The sequence below is a fragment of the Cornus florida genome, unplaced genomic scaffold (genome assembly GCF_030987335.1).
Source record: "Cornus florida cultivar Cherokee Brave unplaced genomic scaffold, ASM3098733v1 CherokeeBrave_3.0.0_Hap2_Chr07, whole genome shotgun sequence".
NCBI lineage: Eukaryota > Viridiplantae > Streptophyta > Magnoliopsida > Cornales > Cornaceae > Cornus > Cornus florida.
This window is the reverse complement of record NW_026775577.1, coordinates 2,468,969-2,489,998: the sequence shown is the minus strand read 5'-3', so window position 1 is coordinate 2,489,998 and position 21,030 is coordinate 2,468,969. Positions and strand designations below refer to the sequence as shown.

Below are 21,030 nucleotides of genomic sequence, written 5' to 3'. Positions count from 1 at the left end.
GTTTCCACCAACATGTGACACTCAGGTCTATTTGCTTATGTATTTTCTGCAAATCGTGGTTGTTTCTGGACCCAAGTCAATTGTTACAGATTTTTATTTTTTTCTTGTCTTTTTATTTTTATTTTTTTAAATTTCAGTTAAATCTCTCGATTACTGGAGGGAGTTGTTTTGTAAATGCTACGGTGAATAATTCTCAAGTTGTAGAAGTAATTCGACCCCCACCAGATTTACAGTGCTCACAACTAATGCTGGCTCCAAAAGGCTTGGGGACTGCACTTGTTACAGTTTATGATATTGGGCTTTCTCCTCCAATTGCTGCTTCTGCGGTGGTATTTTTCTCTTTTCTCCTCCTTCATTATTTGCTCATCTGTTAGATCTGTGAAGTTTGTTAATAGTTTTCATTTTCTTATCATTACAAATTTTCCTCCCTTGTCTTCCTATTGCCGATTCTTCAGAAAGAAAAAGAAAGGTTATTTTTGTGAAGGGTTTTTACATGTATCATATTCGGACATTAAACCGATTACATAGTGATAAGTACATCACTATATTTTTTCCACGTAGTGTTTATAAGTAAAATCAACGTAGTTTTCATCAAAGTGTGGATATATTTTTGTATTGCAAATTTCCAGGAGTTTTAAATAATGAATGATTACTAAATCATTACTGAATTTCTAAAAATTAGAAACTTCTACATCCAAATCAGTTTGAATATTTTTGAATTTTTATACAAAATGCGAAGGTAATTATTTTTTGCTTTAACAGTAAAATGTCTAAAATGGTTAAATTCCCCAATCATTCAAAAGTTATCCAAAATTATCCAAATTGGTGGATTATATCTGTCTAGATAAAACAACTTTTAAATACATCGTGAAACTACGGAACCCAGTATTTTCTAAAATGGTTTTGGACATTTCTTGTTGGGACATTATTTATCAGCATGTCTGTTCAGGTGCTTAAGATACCATTATTTACTGCTGCTTTTTGTCAATTAGAAGACATTTTCTATTACATTCAAGCATTTATGAGATAGTTTTTCTTGGCTGTGGTTTGAATTGGCAAGATATGTCACAAAATGTATCATGCTTTTTAAAAAGTTCAATGCATTATCCCGCTCTAAAAGCAGAAATAGAAAGTGCTGTAAATGGCGTCACTGTTTTGTAAGCTGGACCAAACTGTCTCAAATATTTTTGTACTAAGTTGTTTCCCCATATCAACAATTCTTCAGCCAAAAATGTTTGATGCTTATATTCTTTTCAAGCTCTAAAACTGAAGAATTATCTTGCGTTTTGTAATTGGAAGTAAAAAAAGTGCACTAGGGACCCACATTGGTTAAATTAGATTGGCTGAAATGCATTTCATTAGAAGTTTTTGGACTTAAAGAGGTTGAATATAGAAATTTCTACAAAACCTCTTCTACACTAGAAAATATTTTGTTGTAACTTTATACTATGTTTATGACATATCTGCCTGACTACGGATGGTTTTTTGATCTGAAGGAAATTTTTTACCCTCGAGTTTAAAATTGATCTGGCAACAATACCTCCTAAGTCCTACCATATAGGTAAAATAAAGATGATAATTGAGGAGGAATTGACTTTGTGTTTCTGAGCTATGATGTAATTTATTCTATTGCACTTCTATATGTATTTACATGCTTTGTAGTTGATTTACTGTGGAGATGTTATATTTATGATTAGAGCGTTATATATGCTTGAGAATTAATAAATTTGCTAGCAATGGTAATCTATCTTGTTCTTATAGGGGTAACAAAACTGTATCACGTATATGTTATGTTTCAAATAAATTTTCTTACAGAAAAATCTGAAAGGATAACAAGAAAAACCCTTTCCAGCTGCAGAATTTAGAATTGTGTAAATGAAAAATGAATCTACATTTTAACCATTAATTACGAATCATAAACTGTAATGTGAGAATTACAAACATCCTATACCATCGGAAAGTGACAATGTGATTTACACTGGGTACTGTAAAAATTCTTCACACTGGGATGTGCATGTAATAATTATCTTTGTCTAATGCTATAATTATCAAAGCTCTGAGTTTTCTTTCAATCATTTCTATTATGCACCATTCTAGTCATGCTTCCTTTATGCTCTGTGTTATATATTCTGTTTTACTTATCAAAAAAACATATATTCTGATTTCACTTGTATAGTTTGTGATACTCCTTAACCTGTTTTTTAGGTTAAAGTTGCTGGAGTGGACTGGATTAAGATTATGTCACAAGAAGAGATAAGCCTTATGGTATGTGTAACTAAGGGATTTTATCTGTACCTAGCCGTCATTCATTATGTGCTTACCTAAGCATTTGCAGGAAGGAAGCTTGCACTGTTTTGATTTGTTGGCTGGGATTAATGATGGAAGTACTTTTGACCCTTCTCAGGTTTGAACTCCCATAACTATCTTTAGGATCAAGGAGCTAGAATTTTTGGTTTATATCATTTGCTGCATTAATTGTACTCTGTTAGTCTATTTACTTGGTTCTTGTTCCAGTTGAGTATTTTTCAGTCAGCATCTTGCCTGTGGAAATTAGAGCCCTTTGTTATGGAGATCTTCTTGACTTGTTACCTTCTTTTTTTTGGTTGTTACAATTGTTATTTTCACTTTCCTTTAAAAGGAAAAAGAAGGATCTCCTCTAGCACTAAAACATTCGTTGGTTGGTAACCTTCATTGCAGTACATTTATATGAATATTCGTGTGCATATTGAGGATATACTTGAGCTTGTAGATGGTGATGATCTCCCAAGTCCTTTTGATGGGTATTTGAAGGCACCAAATTTCATGATCCGTGCTAGACATCTTGGGATTGCCACTCTTTATGTGAGTTCATGGTTTTGCTTTGTACCAAAATTGTTAATGTGTTTTCAAAGTTGGTTCTTACTGCCAAAATTCTCAAATCGTGATCATTCATGTTATCAAGATTTGGAAATTCAGGTCAGTGCTCAAGAGCAATCTGGACATGAAATATTGAGTCAACCAATTAAGGTGGAGGTCTATGCACCACCAAGAATGTATCCTGATGATATTTTCCTTGTACCAGGTGCATCTTATGTGGTATGTTCCATAATATTTTACTTATTTTTTTGATCTTTCAAATACAGCTTTGAATCAGGGATAAAGTGTTTGAAATGGATAAGGAGGGGGGAGGGACAGAACTCTTAAAGTTGGTCCTAAACTAATTTTTATAATTTTATTTTCCATTTTGAATCTGCTAACACTGATAATTCTAGTCATTCTTTAGTAAGCCTATTACTTTTTAATATAAAAATTTTTGACATTGTTTTTTCATGAATGAATTGATTTAATAAGATCTGATATTTTTTTTTAGCTTACAATGAGAGGAGGCCCAACTATTGGTGCACATGTTGTGTTTGCCAGTATGGATGACAGCACTGCAACCATCCACAAGTCTTCAGGACGACTATCTGCAGTTTCACTGGGAAACACTGTAAGATTTTATGCCTAACGGTGATGCTTATATGGCATCAATTTGTTCGTAATTTTGTGTCAGAGTTCAGTGTTCACACATACAAATTGTTTTGGATTAATTGAAAATAATTTTTAATTTTATCCTGTAAATCAATTTCTAGTTCAGGTGGGTTCTCCAGAGTGGAGACCTTGTGTCTATTGTCCTTGTGCCTGGATGGATACATATTGACTTCTGCAGTAGGGCTGCTTGGTCATTAGTTTGTTAAGATGCTTTGTAAATCATTTAATTGTATTTTCGGGTTTCAATTATTATTTACTATTGATTCTCTCTGTCACTCTGATTTTTGTGTTGTGGTAGCAATACCAGTTGTTGATTTTACAGGGGTTATTTTAGCTCTTCAAATGATACCTTTTTGTCGTGTAATGAGTTAAATGTAAGATTTAAAATGGGGTTGAATTTTAAATTTAAAATAAGATTGCTTAATCCTATGCCTTCTGTTTTCCGTGATCAGACTCTAGTTGCCACTGTTTATGGAAGTGGAGATACCATCGTTTGTCAGGCATATGGCAGAGTTAAGGTTGGCATCCCTTCTTCTGTGATATTGAACACACAGAGTGACCAGCTTGCTGTTGGTCGTGAGATGCCAATATATCCTTCTTTTTCTGAGGCAAGAACTTTTTAAACTTTCTCTGTCTCTGTCTCTGTCTCTCTTTCTCTCTCTATATATAGGTATGCATTTCTCTCCTATCTTGTGTAGAAAGTTGATCAAGTATGGGAATGTGTAGGGTAATTTGTTTTCCTTTTATGAGCTCTGCAAAAATTACAACTGGACTATAGAAGATGAAAAGGTCAGGTTCTGTGCTCTTTCATGTTGTTACTGCTTGATATCTCCAATTGTGTCATATACATTAAAGGGTCTGATCCCATTTGTTTAGGTGTTGAGTTTTCAAGTTGCAGCGCAGTCACATGGTGACAAGTATGCAGTTCCATCTGCTGGTCACAGGAAAATTAAATCTACCAGCTATCTGGATGAGAAAAACATTGGTTTTGTTGAAGTGTTTTATGGAAGGTATGCTTGGTTCTTTTGAGGTAGTGTTTCTATTATCATGACTTAATTCCTTGGGATTTTGTTTGCATCATTTTTCTTTTCTAATTTTTTGTATGGAGTACAAGTCATCAGAACTGAGAAAGCAAGTTTTCTCACACCACAGATTTGTTGTCGGGATTATTTGTTATAACTTATATAAAATTGGGGCTAATTTCTGAAACTTGTTAGTATAAATAGAATGTGGTGGAAGGATGAAAGTATACTTACATTCTTTCTCTCTATCCCCATCTTTCTCTCTTTTTCTCTCATCCTCTTTCTTCTTTTTTTCTTCTTCTTCTTATACTTTACTCTTGATTTGATTATCTCTTAAAGTCAACAAGATTATATTTTCCCACACTGATGGGTGCATTGGTCTCTCTCTGAGGCATTTGTGACCACCAAAAATCAATTGTGAAAGTATAGTTTTGTTTGGATTACTCTGAATGCATACTTCTTTTTCTTTGGATCAGATTTATACCTTAAAGCACTTCTATTTCTTGAATTTAAGAATTTTAGACACCTTTAAATTAAACTAGACTTTTGTTTGGGATTGCCAGTTTGTGATCTTCTACTGTTCATCTATTATCAATCACTTTATTCATTTCAGTGATTTGTTATATTTAACTATACAATTTGTTCTTCCCAACTTTTCAGTCACCAAGAAATACCTTTTCCTGATCTGTCTCAATCCTTCTCAGTTTACCTGGGTTGGGGATGGGGGTGTAAACCAGCTCTTGACTACAAAACTACTGTGGATTCACATCTGCATTGGATACTGATATAACTAGTTCTAGTGGAATATATTTCTAATACTACCTGGACATATTTATTTATTAATTTTTATAAAAACTCTTTAATTTAGAACACACATTTTCACATCTGGGATGCTTCAATTCAAGTGTTCAGCATGCTTTGAACTCTGAATTTACATTTATGGAAGGGCATTAGTGTATAGTTGTCAGGTGAAAAAACATAAAACAAGTCTTAGGTACTTAGTCCATATATTAAAGAAGAAATGAGGTATAATGAAAGTAATTGTGTTGTATTCTTGCATTTATTCCCAAGTTCATGTTCGTGCAGCATAACTCGCAACTTTCTCAACATATCCAAGCGTCTCAGTATACATTTTTGGGGTGAAATTATGTTCTTAGGGGTAAGATTGATTGTGTGTGTGTGTGTGTGAAATTACAATTTTTTTTTATTTATTTATTTTTTAACTACATTGCTAATTCTGAAATTTTTTGTTTATATTAGTTAGCAGCTGTTATAGCTTTTCTATAAAATCTGATCAGGTGCATGATGGTCTAATTCTTAATGCCTATCTTACGATGCTGCTTTTTAGAATTTGAAATGTTTTAGTATGTAGCATTGTCTTTTGTTTGTTGGCCTATCTGCCATATTATATTGTTAAATCTCACAAGTTATATTGACCTCATGCCAGATCTGCCGGCAGAACAGATGTTGCGGTTTCGTTCTCTTGTGATTTTCTCTCTTCTGGTTCATTCTCACAATCAACATCTTACAGTGCATCTATATCTTTATGGGTGGTCTCTGATCTCCCTCTTGCACTTGGAGCACCGATGACCTGGATCCTTCCTTCTCATTATACCACATCAAGTCTTTTGCCTTCATCTTCTAATTCGATCAGCCAATGGGATACTCAGAGACGGAAAGGAACAATTACTTATTCTGTGCTGAAAGAATGCGGTGGAAGGAATGAAGAGGTGCAGAAGGATGCTATATCCATTGATGGGGATAGGATAAAAACATTGGAGAGTGACAATCTTGCATGCATTCAGGCAAAGGATAAGTCAACTGGGAGAATCGAGGTTGCTTCTTGTGTTAGGGTTGCGGAGGTATAAATGTCATCTTTATTCCTGTTTCAATATCGTGTAAAATATTGTTATGAAATCAACTATATATTCTGACAAAATTGAACGCTTCCTTCCAAATATCTTTTTACTGAATTTAGTGGCTTATTTGATAATTAAATCTCATGTTCAATGTTAATGATAAATAATTTAGCATTGAAAGGAATCTATGTTCAAGATATAATGTGATCACCTTAGTTATTAAGATACATCTTAATGCTTCAAAATTTTGTCTGTATAATATGATCATATATATAGGCTCAAATTGCGTTATAAAATTATGGTTGTTATTAATTAGTATTATCTTCTTATAAAATTATAAGTTATTGTTGAAGGATTTAAATAATAAAGTCACACCCTATTTAATAGCTTAAACTTTTAGAGTAGATGGTGGTTAACATGGTATCAGTGACAAAGGTCTCAAGTTCAAACCCCACCGACACCTTGACAATTATTGAAACACGTGTTGGACCAAAAGAAGGCCACATGTGGGGCGTGTTGAAGGATTTAAATATTAAATTACGCAATAAACTTATAACCTTAGGTCACTTGTAATAAGCTGGCTCAGTCAGGTTTCTAACTCCATTTTTGCTGATTGGTTTTCATTTTTAAATTGAAGCCTCCCTCCTGTGAAGTGACTGTCTTGATGTTGTTTAGTGTCTGTTAATAAAAAAACCTGGTTGTTAACCTTAGAGAAAGAATTCAAAATATTGAAACAGGAGTAAGAGTGATCTTAAAAATATCTCTACAGATTTATCAAAAGTATAAATATGTTGTGGACAAATGAAGATCGTACAGACAACAAAGGAGGGTTACACGGGGTTTATTCCTGGTGTTACATGTGAAAAAGAAAGGTTCTGGAAACTTGAAATGAGAGTTGCTAGTTTATTGTCAAGAAATTATAGTTTCAAAGTTTGGAAGAGGATCAGGCTTGGAGAAATTTGAGGAAGAGATGAAAAGTTGTATTCCACTTGGTTGGGTCAGTTTAGGGACTTCATACAGGTAAGTTGGTGGGATCAACATTTCCTGGAAATATGTCATAAATCATAATGGAATATATATTGGCCTCCTTCAAGGTCTGGTTCCTTTCTGTTAAGCCTGTTCTTCAATGTGATTCCTAGTTTTGAATTTGGTTTACTTTAAAGTCAGTACAGATGCAGCTTTCAGCCCTAAGAAGTGGTATCTCTATGCTTTGATAGGGCTAAATAAGAATTTTATTTTTCGATCATTTTATCTGTATGAATTGGACTCTTGAGTCTCTAATAAGTAGATGCAATATGTTATAGCAGCTTGAGCCAGTAAATCACTGGTTGCTTCTTTTACATTCTTCTTTGCCATTTAGGTGGCTTGCTGTTCTAGGCTAAAGGAATCTTTTCTGTTCTCCTTTGGCCTGTAGAGGGATCTTGCTTTCTACATGGTAACTAGAATCATCTCTTACCAATATGAAATAAAACTTCGTTAACACTCTGTAAGCAATATCGTTGTGGTTTGCAGAGATTCATGTGGAGGAGCAACGAGGCTTATCCGTATAGTGGAGGTTATTCATTATATACATGTGCTGGCAACAGCAACAATATTGAGTGCTCATTATGTTTGTAAGGCGAGTACAGACATTAAAAAAGATTATGCATGGTCAACCGACTCAACCCTGACATTAGAATGGAGTAGGAAGTGGTGTAGCCAGCCAATAACATTGAACCCACAGAAAAATGCATCGGTTATTAGAAGCTGCAACTGTGCAATTGCACCAATGAAGTCTCTCATGAAATTCCGTTCCAGTTTAGAATATTTTGGAGGACATGCACCTGTGGAGATGCAAACTGGTATTTCTAAGATGTCTCAGACTTCATAAAGTTCATACCCTATTAAGCATGGAAAACACCCACGCATAAATAGTAAAACTGTGTTCGAACAAAAGCAGATCTTCAATGAATTGCGGTATCAAGTCTTGACTCGGATACCTAACTCTTTTTTTTTTTTTGATAAGTAAAAATTTTATAAAAAAATGCTCAGAAGGGGAGCGAAACCCATGCAAATACAAAAGACCACAAAGGCCTCAAGCCTTCAAAGAGGCTAAAAAATCAACTACTTCCTCCAAAGAACAATGATCTCTTCCTGAAACCCAACAAAAAAGAGTAGAAATAATCGAGAATTTAAGCACCGAAATCGACAAAGCCTTTCCTTCAAAGAATCTCCTATTCCTTTCAAGCCATAAACACCACCACACACAAAGCGGCGTAGCCCTCCACGCATCCTGACTGAGAGCCCCCACAGGGCAACCTCTCCACGCCTCAATCAACCCTCTAGCAGATCCAGGCATAACCTAAGAAACACCAAATAAGCCAAGCATCAAAACCCAACACTCTCTAGCCAAAGGGCAATGAATAAGAAGGTGATTCACAGACTCCTCATCACTAAGACACATAGAGCAACGGTTGACCACCACCTGGCTTCTCCTTCTCAGATTATCCTGGGTTAAAATCCTACCCAGGATCGAAGTCCACACAAAGAAAGCCACTTTAAGAGGAGCCTTGGATCGCCAAACAGACTTCCAAGGGAAACGAACTCTAGGAACAAAAGAGAGGCACTTGAAGAAAGACCTCACCTCAAAGCGCCCCTGAGAGTTTGCAGTCCAAGACCAACAGTCTGAATCCTCCTCCACAATCCTCTGGCGATATAACAACTCCAAGAAACGAATGACCTCCTCGATCTCCCAATCCTGAAAGGAACGCCTGAATCGAACATCCCAAACCAGTCTTGCATTATCAAGATGATAACAGTTAACCACCATGGCCTGCTTATCCATAGCAATCCTGTAAAGCTGAGGAAAGGCGAGGGCAAGAGGCAAATCTCCACACCACACATCCTCCCAGAAGCGAATCCTCCTCCCATCTCTGAGACGAAGCCGAATGTGCTTGGAAAAATCATCCCAACCCTTCCGAATAAATTTCCAAACCCCCACCCCCCGAGGATCTCTAACTTCCAAAGAACTCCACCCTCCTCTCATTTCCCCAAAACGACATGCCACAACCCTCCTCCAAAGCCGATGTCTCTCCACCCCGAACCTCTACAACCATTTCCCAAGGAGGGCCTTATTAAAGGGCACCAATTTACGGAGACCTAACCCACCATTGCGAATTGGCCTGCAAACTTGGTCCCACCTCACCAAATGAAACTTAAACTCTTCACCTCCACCTCCCCACAGAAAATTACGCTGCAACCTCTCTATCCTTTCCGCAACTGAAGAGGGAATCTGGAAAAGAGAGATAAAATACGTGGGAAGACAAGAGAGGGTGCTCTTAATCAGCGTGACCCTACCGCCCTTGGAGAGATACTGCTTCTTCCAACCCGCCAACCTTCTCTCAATTCTGTCCACCACTGGATCCCAAATCCCCACACACCTCGAAGGAGCTCCCAGAGGCAATCCTAAGTAAGAAATGGGAAATGAACCAGTACGACAGCCAAGAATATCAGCAAAAGTCTCAATCTCAGGGACCTCCCCAACCGGCACCAAAACACTTTTTCCCACATTCACTTTAAGGCCAGAAACAACTTGGAACCAAATCAAAACACATCTCAAATATCTAATCTGAGAAACGTTCGCATCACAAAGAACTAAAGTGTCATCAGCAAACATCAAATGAGAGATTTCCAACTGAGAATCTGCCTCCCTGCCCACCCGAAAGCCTCTCAAAAGACCCAACTTGGTAGCCCTTCTTATCAATCTACTAAGGGCCTCCATCACAAACAAGAACAATGAACATTACAAGCAGTGTTTATGCATAAACCTCGTCACGATGGAAAATATTGTTACATATTATAAAATAATTCATCATATCCCATATTTCAATATATTCTGATGCCATCTTACTGGGCTAGTTCAATGTTAGACTCTTGCATTACAGTTATACATAATACAGAACACATTCCCTTTTTGTCAAACACCCAGTACATTGTACCTTAGCTAGTAAGGAACATTTTTTGGTTTTGGAAGCCATTGTTAACAAATCTCGGGCTCCCCTCATAAGATGAGAGAGGGGGATCCCAACCTTCTAAAACAGATTAGAGTAGATAAGAAAAATAAAGTGTGACTTTTGAGTGTAAGGGAAGGAGTTTTTGCTTTCCACCTTAGCTAGTAAAGAACATTTCTATTTTTTGAAGCCATTGTTAACAACGCTTGGGCTCAGGGGCGGAGTCAGTGTGTGCCCAGAGGGGGCACATGCCCCTCCTAGCCTAGCCCCGCCCACTATAAAATATAGTAATTTTAATTTGTACATTTATAAGGAAATTTCTAAATAATGCCCCCCCTAAATTTTAAATTTCTAAAATTGTCTTTCAAATTTTTCGTTCCTTTTTCTTTTACTCTTAATATTCTTTTGATTTCCTTAAAAAAAAAAAAGAGTAAAATTTTCCTTCTTTACTCAAACTCTAATTTTTTTTCCTTTCAAATTTCTCATTTTTCTTCCCTTTTTCTTCTCTTCTTATTAATTTTTTTTGGCCCCCTACTTCTTAACATTCTTCTTTTTGCACTTAAGAATGATGTATATAGTATGTAATTTTTTTTTTTTTTTTTACACTGTGCCCCCTCTAAATTAAAATCCTGGCTCCGCCCCTGCTCGGGCTCCACTAATATGATGGAGAGGGGGATCCCCGGCTCTCCTATAACAGATTAGAGATGATATAAAAAAGAAAGAGAGTTATGAGAGTAAGGAATGCAGTGAGACTTTTTGCTTATTGCTTTCTACCTTAGCTATCAAGTCTTGACTTGAATACCTTAACTCTTAACTAATGATGAACATTACAACCAATGTTTATGCATAAACCTCGTCACGGTGGAAATTGTTGTTTCATACTACAAAATAATTCATTTCCCATTTTTCAATATATTCTGATGCCATCTTACTGGGCTAGTTCAATGTTAGACTCTTGCATTACAGTTATATGTAATACAGAATACGTTCCCCCCCTTTTTTTTAAACACTCAGTACATTGTTTTTGCAGTAAAAAATGAAATAACTTCTTCTATTAGATAAAAGAAATAAGAAGAAATAAATATTCAGTTTAGTTGGCTTGAGCTAGTCGACAGTAACCACTGAAATTCTCGAGTATCTATGTGTATTTTTGCCCATACTTTATGCCTGCAGCTAGATATACATGTAGCATGGACATGTATGATTGTCTGGACTTTTCCTTGTGTCTCTTATTATTTTCCTAATATTGACATTTAACTCTATGTTGTCTGCTTTTTTTATAATGTTATTATAACTTAGTGTGCTGTATTTGTTGGTCAGGTGGCTCAAATTAGAATAACGTCCAAGGAATTTCCCTTTCACAATGTTGATCTTGCCGTTGGTGCTGAACTCGATCTTCCCATAAACTATTGTGATGTTCTAGGTATTTAGTTTTAAGTAATGTTATTCATTCTTATCTCTCCTTATATGCCAGATTTAAAACTCCTTTGTTAATTTCTTTTGAACAGGGAACCCTTTCCATGAGGCTCATAACATAATTCTTTTTGATGTTCAAACTAACTATCCTGATGTTGTCTCAATTAATGACACACACGATGGGAATGGATTTATTCATATCAAGGTTTGTTGATCTTAATAAATTGTGTAGATTTTTGTCTTATCCACCAATTTCCCTTAATTAGTGGGACCAACAATGAGTAATGGTCTTTATTTATTTATTTATTTTTTATTCCTTCCCTCACTCATTCTCAAACATATTCATGATAGTGTTATTTGGTTTCTATTTAAGTTCTGTCTGGGCATAACATAACTGCATAAGTCTCACATCTGCACATTCTTTTTCCTGATTGAAGGCAATGCGCCATGGTAGAGCTCTCCTGCAAATATCATTCAACAGTAATCTGCAGAAGTCGGACTATATGATGGTACCCACTTACCCCTTTCAGAGATTGGAGATATTAGGCCTGCAAAAGCAGTGGCTGATATATGTCTCATTGTTCCATAGGATATTGAAAAATAGGCTTTTATTTATTTATTATTATTATTATTATTTTGTGCATGTGCGTGTGTGTGTGTTGAAACTGCTGAAAAGGCTTACTTTTCCAGGCTTATTCCCTGAAGATGGTTGACCTCTATGAATCAATTTTATTCTCAAATTTAATTAAAGCATTTAGTGAATTCTGTAAGATTACCAATTGCTTGAAACTTAAGTTATCAAGGAATGGGTTAACAATGGACATCAATGTCTAATACACTTCCTCACATGCAACCCCGTCTCACTTGTGGATAGGTAAGCAGATATACCAAACAGTACAGTGTAAACTTGCACACTGAATAGAGAAATAAAAAGGGAACGAATGAAGATGCGGAGACCTGATTCCAGGATCTCAAAGAACAAAGGCTTTGATACACGTTGGACTACCAATTTCCCCAAAACTTATGGTATGAAGGAGTGGGTCCAATAATGTATGTCAAGCTCTGACACCTTCAACTTTAGTTTAAATTGTTCTCTTTCTAGTACTATTCCCTCTCTCTCTATCTATACATACAGGCATGTATAGTCGTATGGCCACATGTGCTTAACTTCTCTTTGTTTTTAGCAGACACATTCATAAGAGTAAAATATCACACTGCTAGATGGTTAGAAGTTGAATTATTTTTAGTTCATTTCTCGGTTTTTTTTTTTGGGACTCGGGAGTATATTGATAATTTTACTTTTGGGCTTAAGTGTGGGCTTGGCCATATGTGGGCTACTTTGTTAGTTTTTGTCAGTTTTAACTAGTTTATAGGTTCTCATTAGTCCAAGTTTTTCTCATCTTAAGGGGTTCAGATAAGCCTTCAAAGAGGAAAAGTAAGCCTTTTATGCGAATTCCTTCCTTTCTTAACCTTTTATTTAAGACCTTCATAACCCCGTTATGAAATTTTATCTAGTTATTGTTGCATTTCAAATCACAGCTAAATTGTTAATTTCTCCAGATATCAGTTGGTGCTCGTTTATATCCTCAGAATCCAGTTGTCCACATCGGAAGTCATCTTAATTTCATCATGGAAGGTAGGCGTAAGATGAACATATACCTATAATTTGCAGTTGTTTACAACCCATATTACGAGGCTGTTTTTTTTGTGAAATATTCTATATGTGCAATTTTTTTAAAAGCTTCAATGCACTTATCTTTCGGACGGAGGGAGTTATCTGTAATTTTACTATATGAACTCCTTTTTGTGTCATGAGAGCTTTGACAAAATTCTTGTGTTACTGCTAACATTGATTGTGAGGGTTCCTTTTATCTAATCTTTGCCTCCTTGTCATCTTTGTAACCAAAGGCCATGAGAAATCTCCTCTATGGGTTACTGCACTGGATTTCAAATTTTCTTTAGCTAAACTATTTTGGCTGAAAACTAATTCTAGTGGTCTTGCTTGTTATTATTGAAAGCTTTCACAGAATTACACACATTCACATCAGGGATCTTATGTGCAAGGTTTAATAGGAATATCATGACCACAGAATTTGCATGTATTAATGCAATTCTTAATGTTTGTGTCAATGTCAAAATTTTAAATTTGTTCAGTCATCGGGTTAATGCAAGAATAATTCCAAAAATATTGAAATATTAACTTTTACCCAAAACGTGGCTTGTAAAATTACAATAAAATTAATTCAAAACAAGAGTGCCATGTTTTATGCAAAAGTGCTGGCAGGTGATAGGAATACAGCGTGATGTGGTAGGTTGCTCTTCCGCATGTCATGATGCTAGATGGTGTGTTTCCTGTATGGTTTGCAGTTTCTCATCCTTTATGCAGTATATATAGATATCACTTTTATTAACTTGACATATTTCTCATGGTTAAGAAACTATATCAATTGCATGATACACAGATCTTCTTATTATGAATTTGATCAATGACTTTGAACTTTGATTTTCTATGTTTTTAAGGACAAAGTATATCAAGAAATGAAGTGATAATTTGTTTGCCTTCCCTTTCTATGGTAGGATTAAAGGATCAAGTATTTGGCCAGTGGTTGAGTGCCAATGAAAGCATCATATTACTAGACATGCTATCGGGAAAAGCTAAAGCCGTTGGGGAAGGTACTACTCAAGGTAACGAGTGCTAATATCTTTCCCTGTGCTAAATTTAGATTTTTTGGGGATCTTGTGCAATGTAATTTTGTAACACTATTTTTAGTATGATTTGTGTGATTTAAATATGATGGTCCTGATTTTCCTTATCTTGATCTTGTTTCCCGTGAACAGTAATCTTTGAAGGTTCAGATTTAAAACTTCAAACAGAGGTTACAGTGTCAAACGGGAATATTGTGTTGGTTGATGCTCCAAAGGAGACTTTAACAAATGTTCCATTCCCAGTAAAAGGATATGGCTTCCCTGTAAAGTTCAGGTTTGTAATTAGCCTTTTTATACTGATGGAAACTATAATTGAGAAAATCTTTTCTGCCCACTGCTGAAACTATAAATGTTTTTGTGGACTTTTGCTTGCTTTTTGGTCAAAGAAGTTGATGGGTATAGCAATTGAACTTCAGGTTTTAGTATACTTGATGATCTGCTATTATTTAAAGTGCAGGCTCTTCTTGGAGAGTTGTTTAACTTTTTACCATGTTTGGAGTTAACTTTTTCTTTGAATGCTTCTTCCATCATAATGATTGGTTTAGAATACAATGCAACATGCCATATGTTTTAATTTCATGAATATAGTTGCCTACATGTGAGTTTAATATGCTCATAAAATCATCTATAGCTTTGACCATTGTTTTGATTAGGTTTGGAAGTCCCAATTCTTGTTATAGAGTTACTTATGCGTAAACCTTTTTGAGGTATTGTTGTTCTTGAGAGTAGAAGTTGTTTTCCTTATGTCCATAGTTTAAACTAAGATATTCCATGTTCCATTAAGAAATTATATTCCAATGCACAAATATGGTAATGAATTTGTTGGACAATGTGTAAAACATATTGGATGACACAGCATGGTCTTATACATAACAAATGCATCATGACAGTCTGACAGAATAATAGGGCAGGGTAGAGCTAGAGGCACGGTGCTCGGAAGAGAACAGGAATTCACTTTATCAGTCGATTTTTTCAGAAGCATCATCTTTGGTCATTTGAATGAATAATCGACCAAAATGGAAAGTTGCTGGTAAATGGAAAAAGAGTATTTAGGTTTGTATAAGAGTTACAGACAGTGTAATAGGGATAATGTAATATCGAATCTGATGCTATAGTGCAAAAGATAAATATAGTATCTTTTGTAGTGGAACATATAGAAAGCTTTTGTTATACTTATTACTGACTTAAATACTAAAGCTGCATATTTTGGTTCTTTGTAGTTTGAATATGTGTTTTCTGTTTTACTTCTTTCCGAATGTTCTTGAATGTTTTTATGAATTCAAAAGACTTAAACTTGGCTGCGGGCATAAGTACTCTGGTTTCTTGTCAACAGGCACAAAAATAATCTCCAAAAGGAATATAAGTCCATTACCCAGTACTGGTCCTCCTACGCAGAGTGCGAGGTTGGAAAGACTGGAAACAAACTGAGCTTTGGCATTATTTTGCACAAAGTGGCTGCTCTCAAACTTGAGCCTGTGTCCTCACTCTTGTCAGCCTGAGATTTTACCATTGCGCTAAGCAGTAACCCTTAATAATCTTAGAAAGAAATAATTTGAAATATCTATCTATTAGAAATAGTTCCCATCCTCTTAAACAAAGTACATCTTATTGAGATGTTGCGGCTCATTGGGCAATTTAATCTATCTCCATCACCAAAACCGACCTAAGCAATTGCATAGTGCTTGTTGGGCCTTAAAATCTGCACTTCTATGTGCTTGCAGAGTGAATATTGCATATAAATTGCATGCGTGGCCTATTGACATTATATTTTTCAGTCTCATTTATTTCTTATGATATTCAGGATTATTCTCAGTTACAATTTTTCTCATTTCTGTAGATGGCCTCAATATATCTAATTATATCTTGACAAATTTGGGCTCCATCAATCATCTTCACCAGATTATTTGATACATTATTCATAATCTAATGTAACTTCTGTGCATTTGATAGCAAGTCACTAATAATATATATATTATTTACTAAAACTGTAAATTAAGGTTCCATTTGGATTGATGGATTTAAAATAAATGGATTTAAGTTAATTCATCTAATAAGAGATGCAACTTGATGAATTTTACGAATTATATATGTGGATTTCAAATAACTAGGTGCAAAGATCTTTTAGAATCCATACCTGCTGGGTCCATAGTACAATGATTTTAATAATATACTTCTCTTATACCTCTAATCTAACATTGCCTTGAATTTCAGATCCAACTTCAATAGTCAACCTTTTATATAAACCCAAATCCCTTATTTTCAATCCATTCATTTATCCAAATGAACCCTACGTAATTTTTTTTTTTTATTTCCTCTTTCCCTGGTATGATTTATGTTGAGATGAAATTTTGTGTGAGTTTCCCCTTTTTTTTACTTCGTTTAAATTGCTGCATTTCTTTTTTGTTGAATAGGCATTTTGGGGGTAATGTTTAAGTGATGAACTACTAGGCATTTTGTTTATGTAATCGACCTATTTGTTTTATTGAAAAAGTGATGACTACCACAAGTATGAAGCTCCTGGGAACATGGAAATCCTGTTTGACTGTAAGGTGGACCCTCCTTTTGTTGGGTATGTTTCTTACTTACTTTGCCATAAAACAACTATTCTCTGCTTTCATCCTGCTATAATATCTTCCACTTTTGTGAGCTGTAGGTATGCAAAACCATGGAGGGATCTTGACACAGAAAATTCATATTGCATCTTCTTCCCCTACTCTCCGGAGCACTTGGTACGTTCCATTCCCAAGTCGGAAAGCATGGGACAGGCTATATCTATTTCTGTCAATGCTTCACTGAGAGAAGCCAGCCACATATCTGGATGTGCATCTGCTCTTTTTATTGGAGGTTTTTCCATTCTGGGTATGGACAAGGTATTATAATAGCAGCATGCATATTTACTGTGGCTACTTATTTGTCCAGTGGATATAGACAAAATTTACTCTCTTTAGCATTTGTATCAATATGAGATTTTTAGGCACTTTTTTTAACTATTAGAATTGAAAAACAATCCAACAGACTGAAGTCTCATCTGAATACTATTTAATATTTGAATTAGAAATATTCTAAACAGATTATAAGGTTGTAATTTATTTCTTGTTCTAGAATCTATTGCAGTTAAATCTAACTCCAGAGTCTAACAAGAGTATCATCACCATTGTTGGCAACACTGGTAAGTGACTGGATCTTTTCCTTTCCATTATTTTGGTAGGCATTGTGCATGCGTTAACATGTACTTATGGTACACCTCTTGGAAGATAGAGGAAAACAAGGTTGGTGCATTCAGTTTCCTCACCATTAAGTTTCCAACTTAAAAATGTGCCCAAACCAATTAGCTTTCTCATTTGACTTTTTTTTGCAACCATTGGTAAGAGCCAAGCAGTTCTGAGGCTTCTTTTATTAGGCTTGGCTTAGTAATACCACAAATCTAAAAGCTATTTTTACTTTTTATAGGAACACCGGCATATATTTTTCATATTCTTGTTGCTGGAACAATAATGATGTATGTTATACATTGTTATCTTTTGTTACCACCTTGTCACCATGTGTGCACACTCCTCAATGCTCTTCTTCTTCTGCAACATCATTGCAATCTTTACCCATACTGCATGTACACACCATAACCCACACTGTCACCATCTCTACTGTACTCTCTGCATGCAGCAGCTATCATAACACTGATGAATATTTGGTGGTTTTTTTTTTTTTTTTTTTTTTTTGTGGTTCTTGTTTTTATTGTAGATGTTGTAGTCCACTGGCATGGCCAGGATCAACTAATGATCAGTCCCATCCATAGAGAAGATTTTGGAATAGGAGGGCGTGCACAATATGAGGTGACTGGAGTGCCTTACTTTAAATATATACTTATGCACACTTCTGTTTTGTTTTTTGATAATTTTGTCTGTTAGCTATAATCCTTTTGAAGGTTTGTGGATGTCCTGTAGAGATCATTAATAGTTTGCTAATTACCATAGGTTTTTGAGGCATAATGGATCCCTTAGAATGAAGTTTTACAGAACAAAAATGGATTTTATTAAGACAACTAAATTTAATAAAAATGCTACCAGATGAAGATGATATCATTTATTGAACTCTTTAGAGTGCCTCTGAATAGGGTTAGTAGGATAGGAGAGGAAAAGGGGAGAGCCAATCTCATACTTGGTTTGAAAATGAGGTGAAACAGGAGAGAGAAGGAATAGGGAGAATTTATCTCGTATATGGTTTAAAATTGAGGTGGGAATGGAGAGGAATAGAATGAAGAAGGGGGTCTTGCTAATCCTTGAGCATTGTTGCGACCATATTTGAAATGGAAGGAACAGAGAAAATTATGACCGAGTTCCTGATTACTCGCTTTGTCCCTATTTTTCAAGTGTACTGTTTTCACCTTTCCATTTGCACAATTAAACGTTCATTTCCTCTTAATTCTCTGCACTACCTTTCTGACCATATAATATAGCAGTTGCATTACCATACCCTTTCCTTTCCTTGGTAATCCAATGATGGGAAAGAGTTAACATCTTATTTTTCTTTTCTAACTAATTCTCTCCTTTGTTTTCCTTTTCTTCATACTTGTTCAATTGTCTCCATTTTTCTCATTCTTTTTTATTTTTCTCAGGTGAAAATGCTTGAAGATAAAAGATTCAAAACTAAAGTCATCATCATACTCCCAGCAAATGGTTAGTTCATTCTATTCTGAATTATGTTGCAATTCCAACTTCATCAATCCGCAAATTACTATTCTATAAAGTAGTTGCGAATTAGCAGATCAATGAGATACACAGAGGGTGTCTATTTTACAGGTCAGAGAGCGGAAGTTGATGTTAACTATGAACCTGGACAAAGAACCGCAATAGCAACAACATCAAATTTTATTTACTGGGCCGCTATATTCACCTGTTTTGCCGTGTTGATATCGACAGTGATCCTCTTCACATGTTCCCTCGGGAGAACAAATAGACCTCCGACAGACATCTCCCCTGCCACCCCAACCCGGACAGCACCAGTTACGCCTATTCGTAGCAGTCCAACTGTTGTAAATGAACAGTCTCCTCGGACACCTCAGCCTTACATAGAGTACGTGAGGAGGACAATAGATGAAACTCCATACCTCAGGCGACAAGGTAGGAGGATTAATCCACAGAATACTTTCTAGATTCATGGAGCAGCATTTTGTAGTGCATCTGTATATCTGTATCATCTAGAGATCGAAAAAAAAAAAAAACAACTCCCTCCTCAAAAGTCAGAAGGGTGTATCATTTAACAGCAGGTGCTCTGAACCTAACATTGTACCTATATCCAAATTTTGTTGTGTGTATTGTAGTTTAGTTGATCATTACGATAAATGAAGAAAATGATGTTAGGTTTTAATCTCTGATTCTTTTCCAGCGTTCTGCATTTTGTTTTGTCCATTTTTTTATTTTTGAGGGAAAAGTAAAAATCTGATTCTGGTAAAATATTTCTTTCTAGTTATGATTTTGGCATATCATTCAACTGCATGCACATAAACTTACCCATCATAGTCATTATTATGCAGCACTATCCACTAGTTTGAGTTTTTGGGTAAATGGGTAAGCGCTTACTCGTTAAAGTTTGGTATCAGATTTAGATCCAGTCCTTAATCCGATATCACATCAATCATACCGGCCTGGAGGGCATCCGGGTCTGACCCCGGGTAGGCAAGGTGGCTCGACCGCAATGAGGGTGTTGCGAGAATTCGAGTGGGAGAGAATGTTACGAGTAGGACCTGTCCACATTGGATTTGGATGGAGTCGAAGTGTGTATAAATAGTGAGTATGTAGCATTACTCAATAGTTTAGGCTTTTGAGTAAACACCTATTAGATTAAATGTATTTTGAAATTTACGAGTCTAACATGCGAATACGATTTAAATATTTATCCAAACGTATCAAACACGATTAAAAGTATTTTGAAATTTACAGGTTGACACATGCGGATACAATTCAAATACTTATTGGACACAATTAAAAATATCCTGAAATTTAATGTGTTTATTTTTTTTTTTTCCTGACGCTGTTAAAACACAAAATAGATACGATAATGGTACGTTTTGAGCACTTTTAATCAATGATTTTGTAATTATTATTTTTGTTTAAAAAATGTGATTCAAAATATATGATGAATTAATTAGAAAAATAATATAAAATTTAAAAAAAATAATAATAAACATCTAACTATAAACTCTAAATTAATAATTTTATTTGTGATTGTATGAATAAAATAAAATAAAATAAAAAATTATTATTATTTTATATATAATAATATATAATTAGTATTTCTATCTCATATTAATAATCCAATATTTTATATTGCAATAGCACACTTTGAAAAGTTAAAATAAAATAATGTTATCTATCTAACATTACTTTTTTAAATTTAAATTTTTTTTCTAACATGATAAGAATAAATTAGTAATTTTTTTAAAATATATATATTAATTACAAGTTCCTTACGACTGGAGGTTCAGCGGGTGGTCGTAAGGAGAATCAATGCTTGCGCAAAAGAAGTGTCCAA

The 21,030-nt window shown here is 35.1% G+C and overlaps 1 protein-coding gene across 4 annotated transcripts in view; it reads left to right on the top strand.

The window, feature by feature from the left end:
• LOC132315733 (nuclear pore complex protein GP210) overlaps positions 1-19,866 on the top strand; it is a 34,836-nt gene extending 14,970 nt beyond the window's left edge. Inside the window, exons 15-36 of one of the 4 annotated variants that reach the window (XM_059814113.1) lie at positions 138-329; positions 2,206-2,265; positions 2,336-2,404; positions 2,698-2,841; positions 2,956-3,075; positions 3,350-3,469; positions 3,963-4,118; positions 4,237-4,299; positions 4,387-4,520; positions 5,980-6,394; positions 11,701-11,803; positions 11,889-12,001; positions 12,234-12,305; positions 13,357-13,432; positions 14,374-14,481; positions 14,635-14,776; positions 16,994-17,059; positions 17,213-17,372; positions 17,605-17,671; positions 18,241-18,332; positions 19,115-19,175; positions 19,299-19,866. In XM_059814113.1, the coding sequence (XP_059670096.1) occupies positions 138-329; positions 2,206-2,265; positions 2,336-2,404; positions 2,698-2,841; positions 2,956-3,075; positions 3,350-3,469; positions 3,963-4,118; positions 4,237-4,299; positions 4,387-4,520; positions 5,980-6,394; positions 11,701-11,803; positions 11,889-12,001; positions 12,234-12,305; positions 13,357-13,432; positions 14,374-14,481; positions 14,635-14,776; positions 16,994-17,059; positions 17,213-17,372; positions 17,605-17,671; positions 18,241-18,332; positions 19,115-19,175; positions 19,299-19,651 (2,886 nt within the window). In that variant the 3' untranslated portion in view covers positions 19,652-19,866. Of the gene's footprint in view, positions 1-137; positions 330-2,205; positions 2,266-2,335; positions 2,405-2,697; positions 2,842-2,955; positions 3,076-3,349; positions 3,470-3,962; positions 4,119-4,236; positions 4,300-4,386; positions 4,521-5,979; positions 6,395-11,700; positions 11,804-11,888; positions 12,002-12,233; positions 12,306-12,670; positions 12,998-13,356; positions 13,433-14,373; positions 14,482-14,634; positions 14,777-16,913; positions 17,072-17,155; positions 17,373-17,604; positions 17,672-18,240; positions 18,333-19,114; positions 19,176-19,298 lie in introns of those variants that run through there. The other 3 variants (XM_059814112.1, XM_059814114.1, XM_059814115.1) reach the window with 3 other exon arrangements.
• Positions 19,867-21,030: the final 1,164 nt, after the last annotated feature.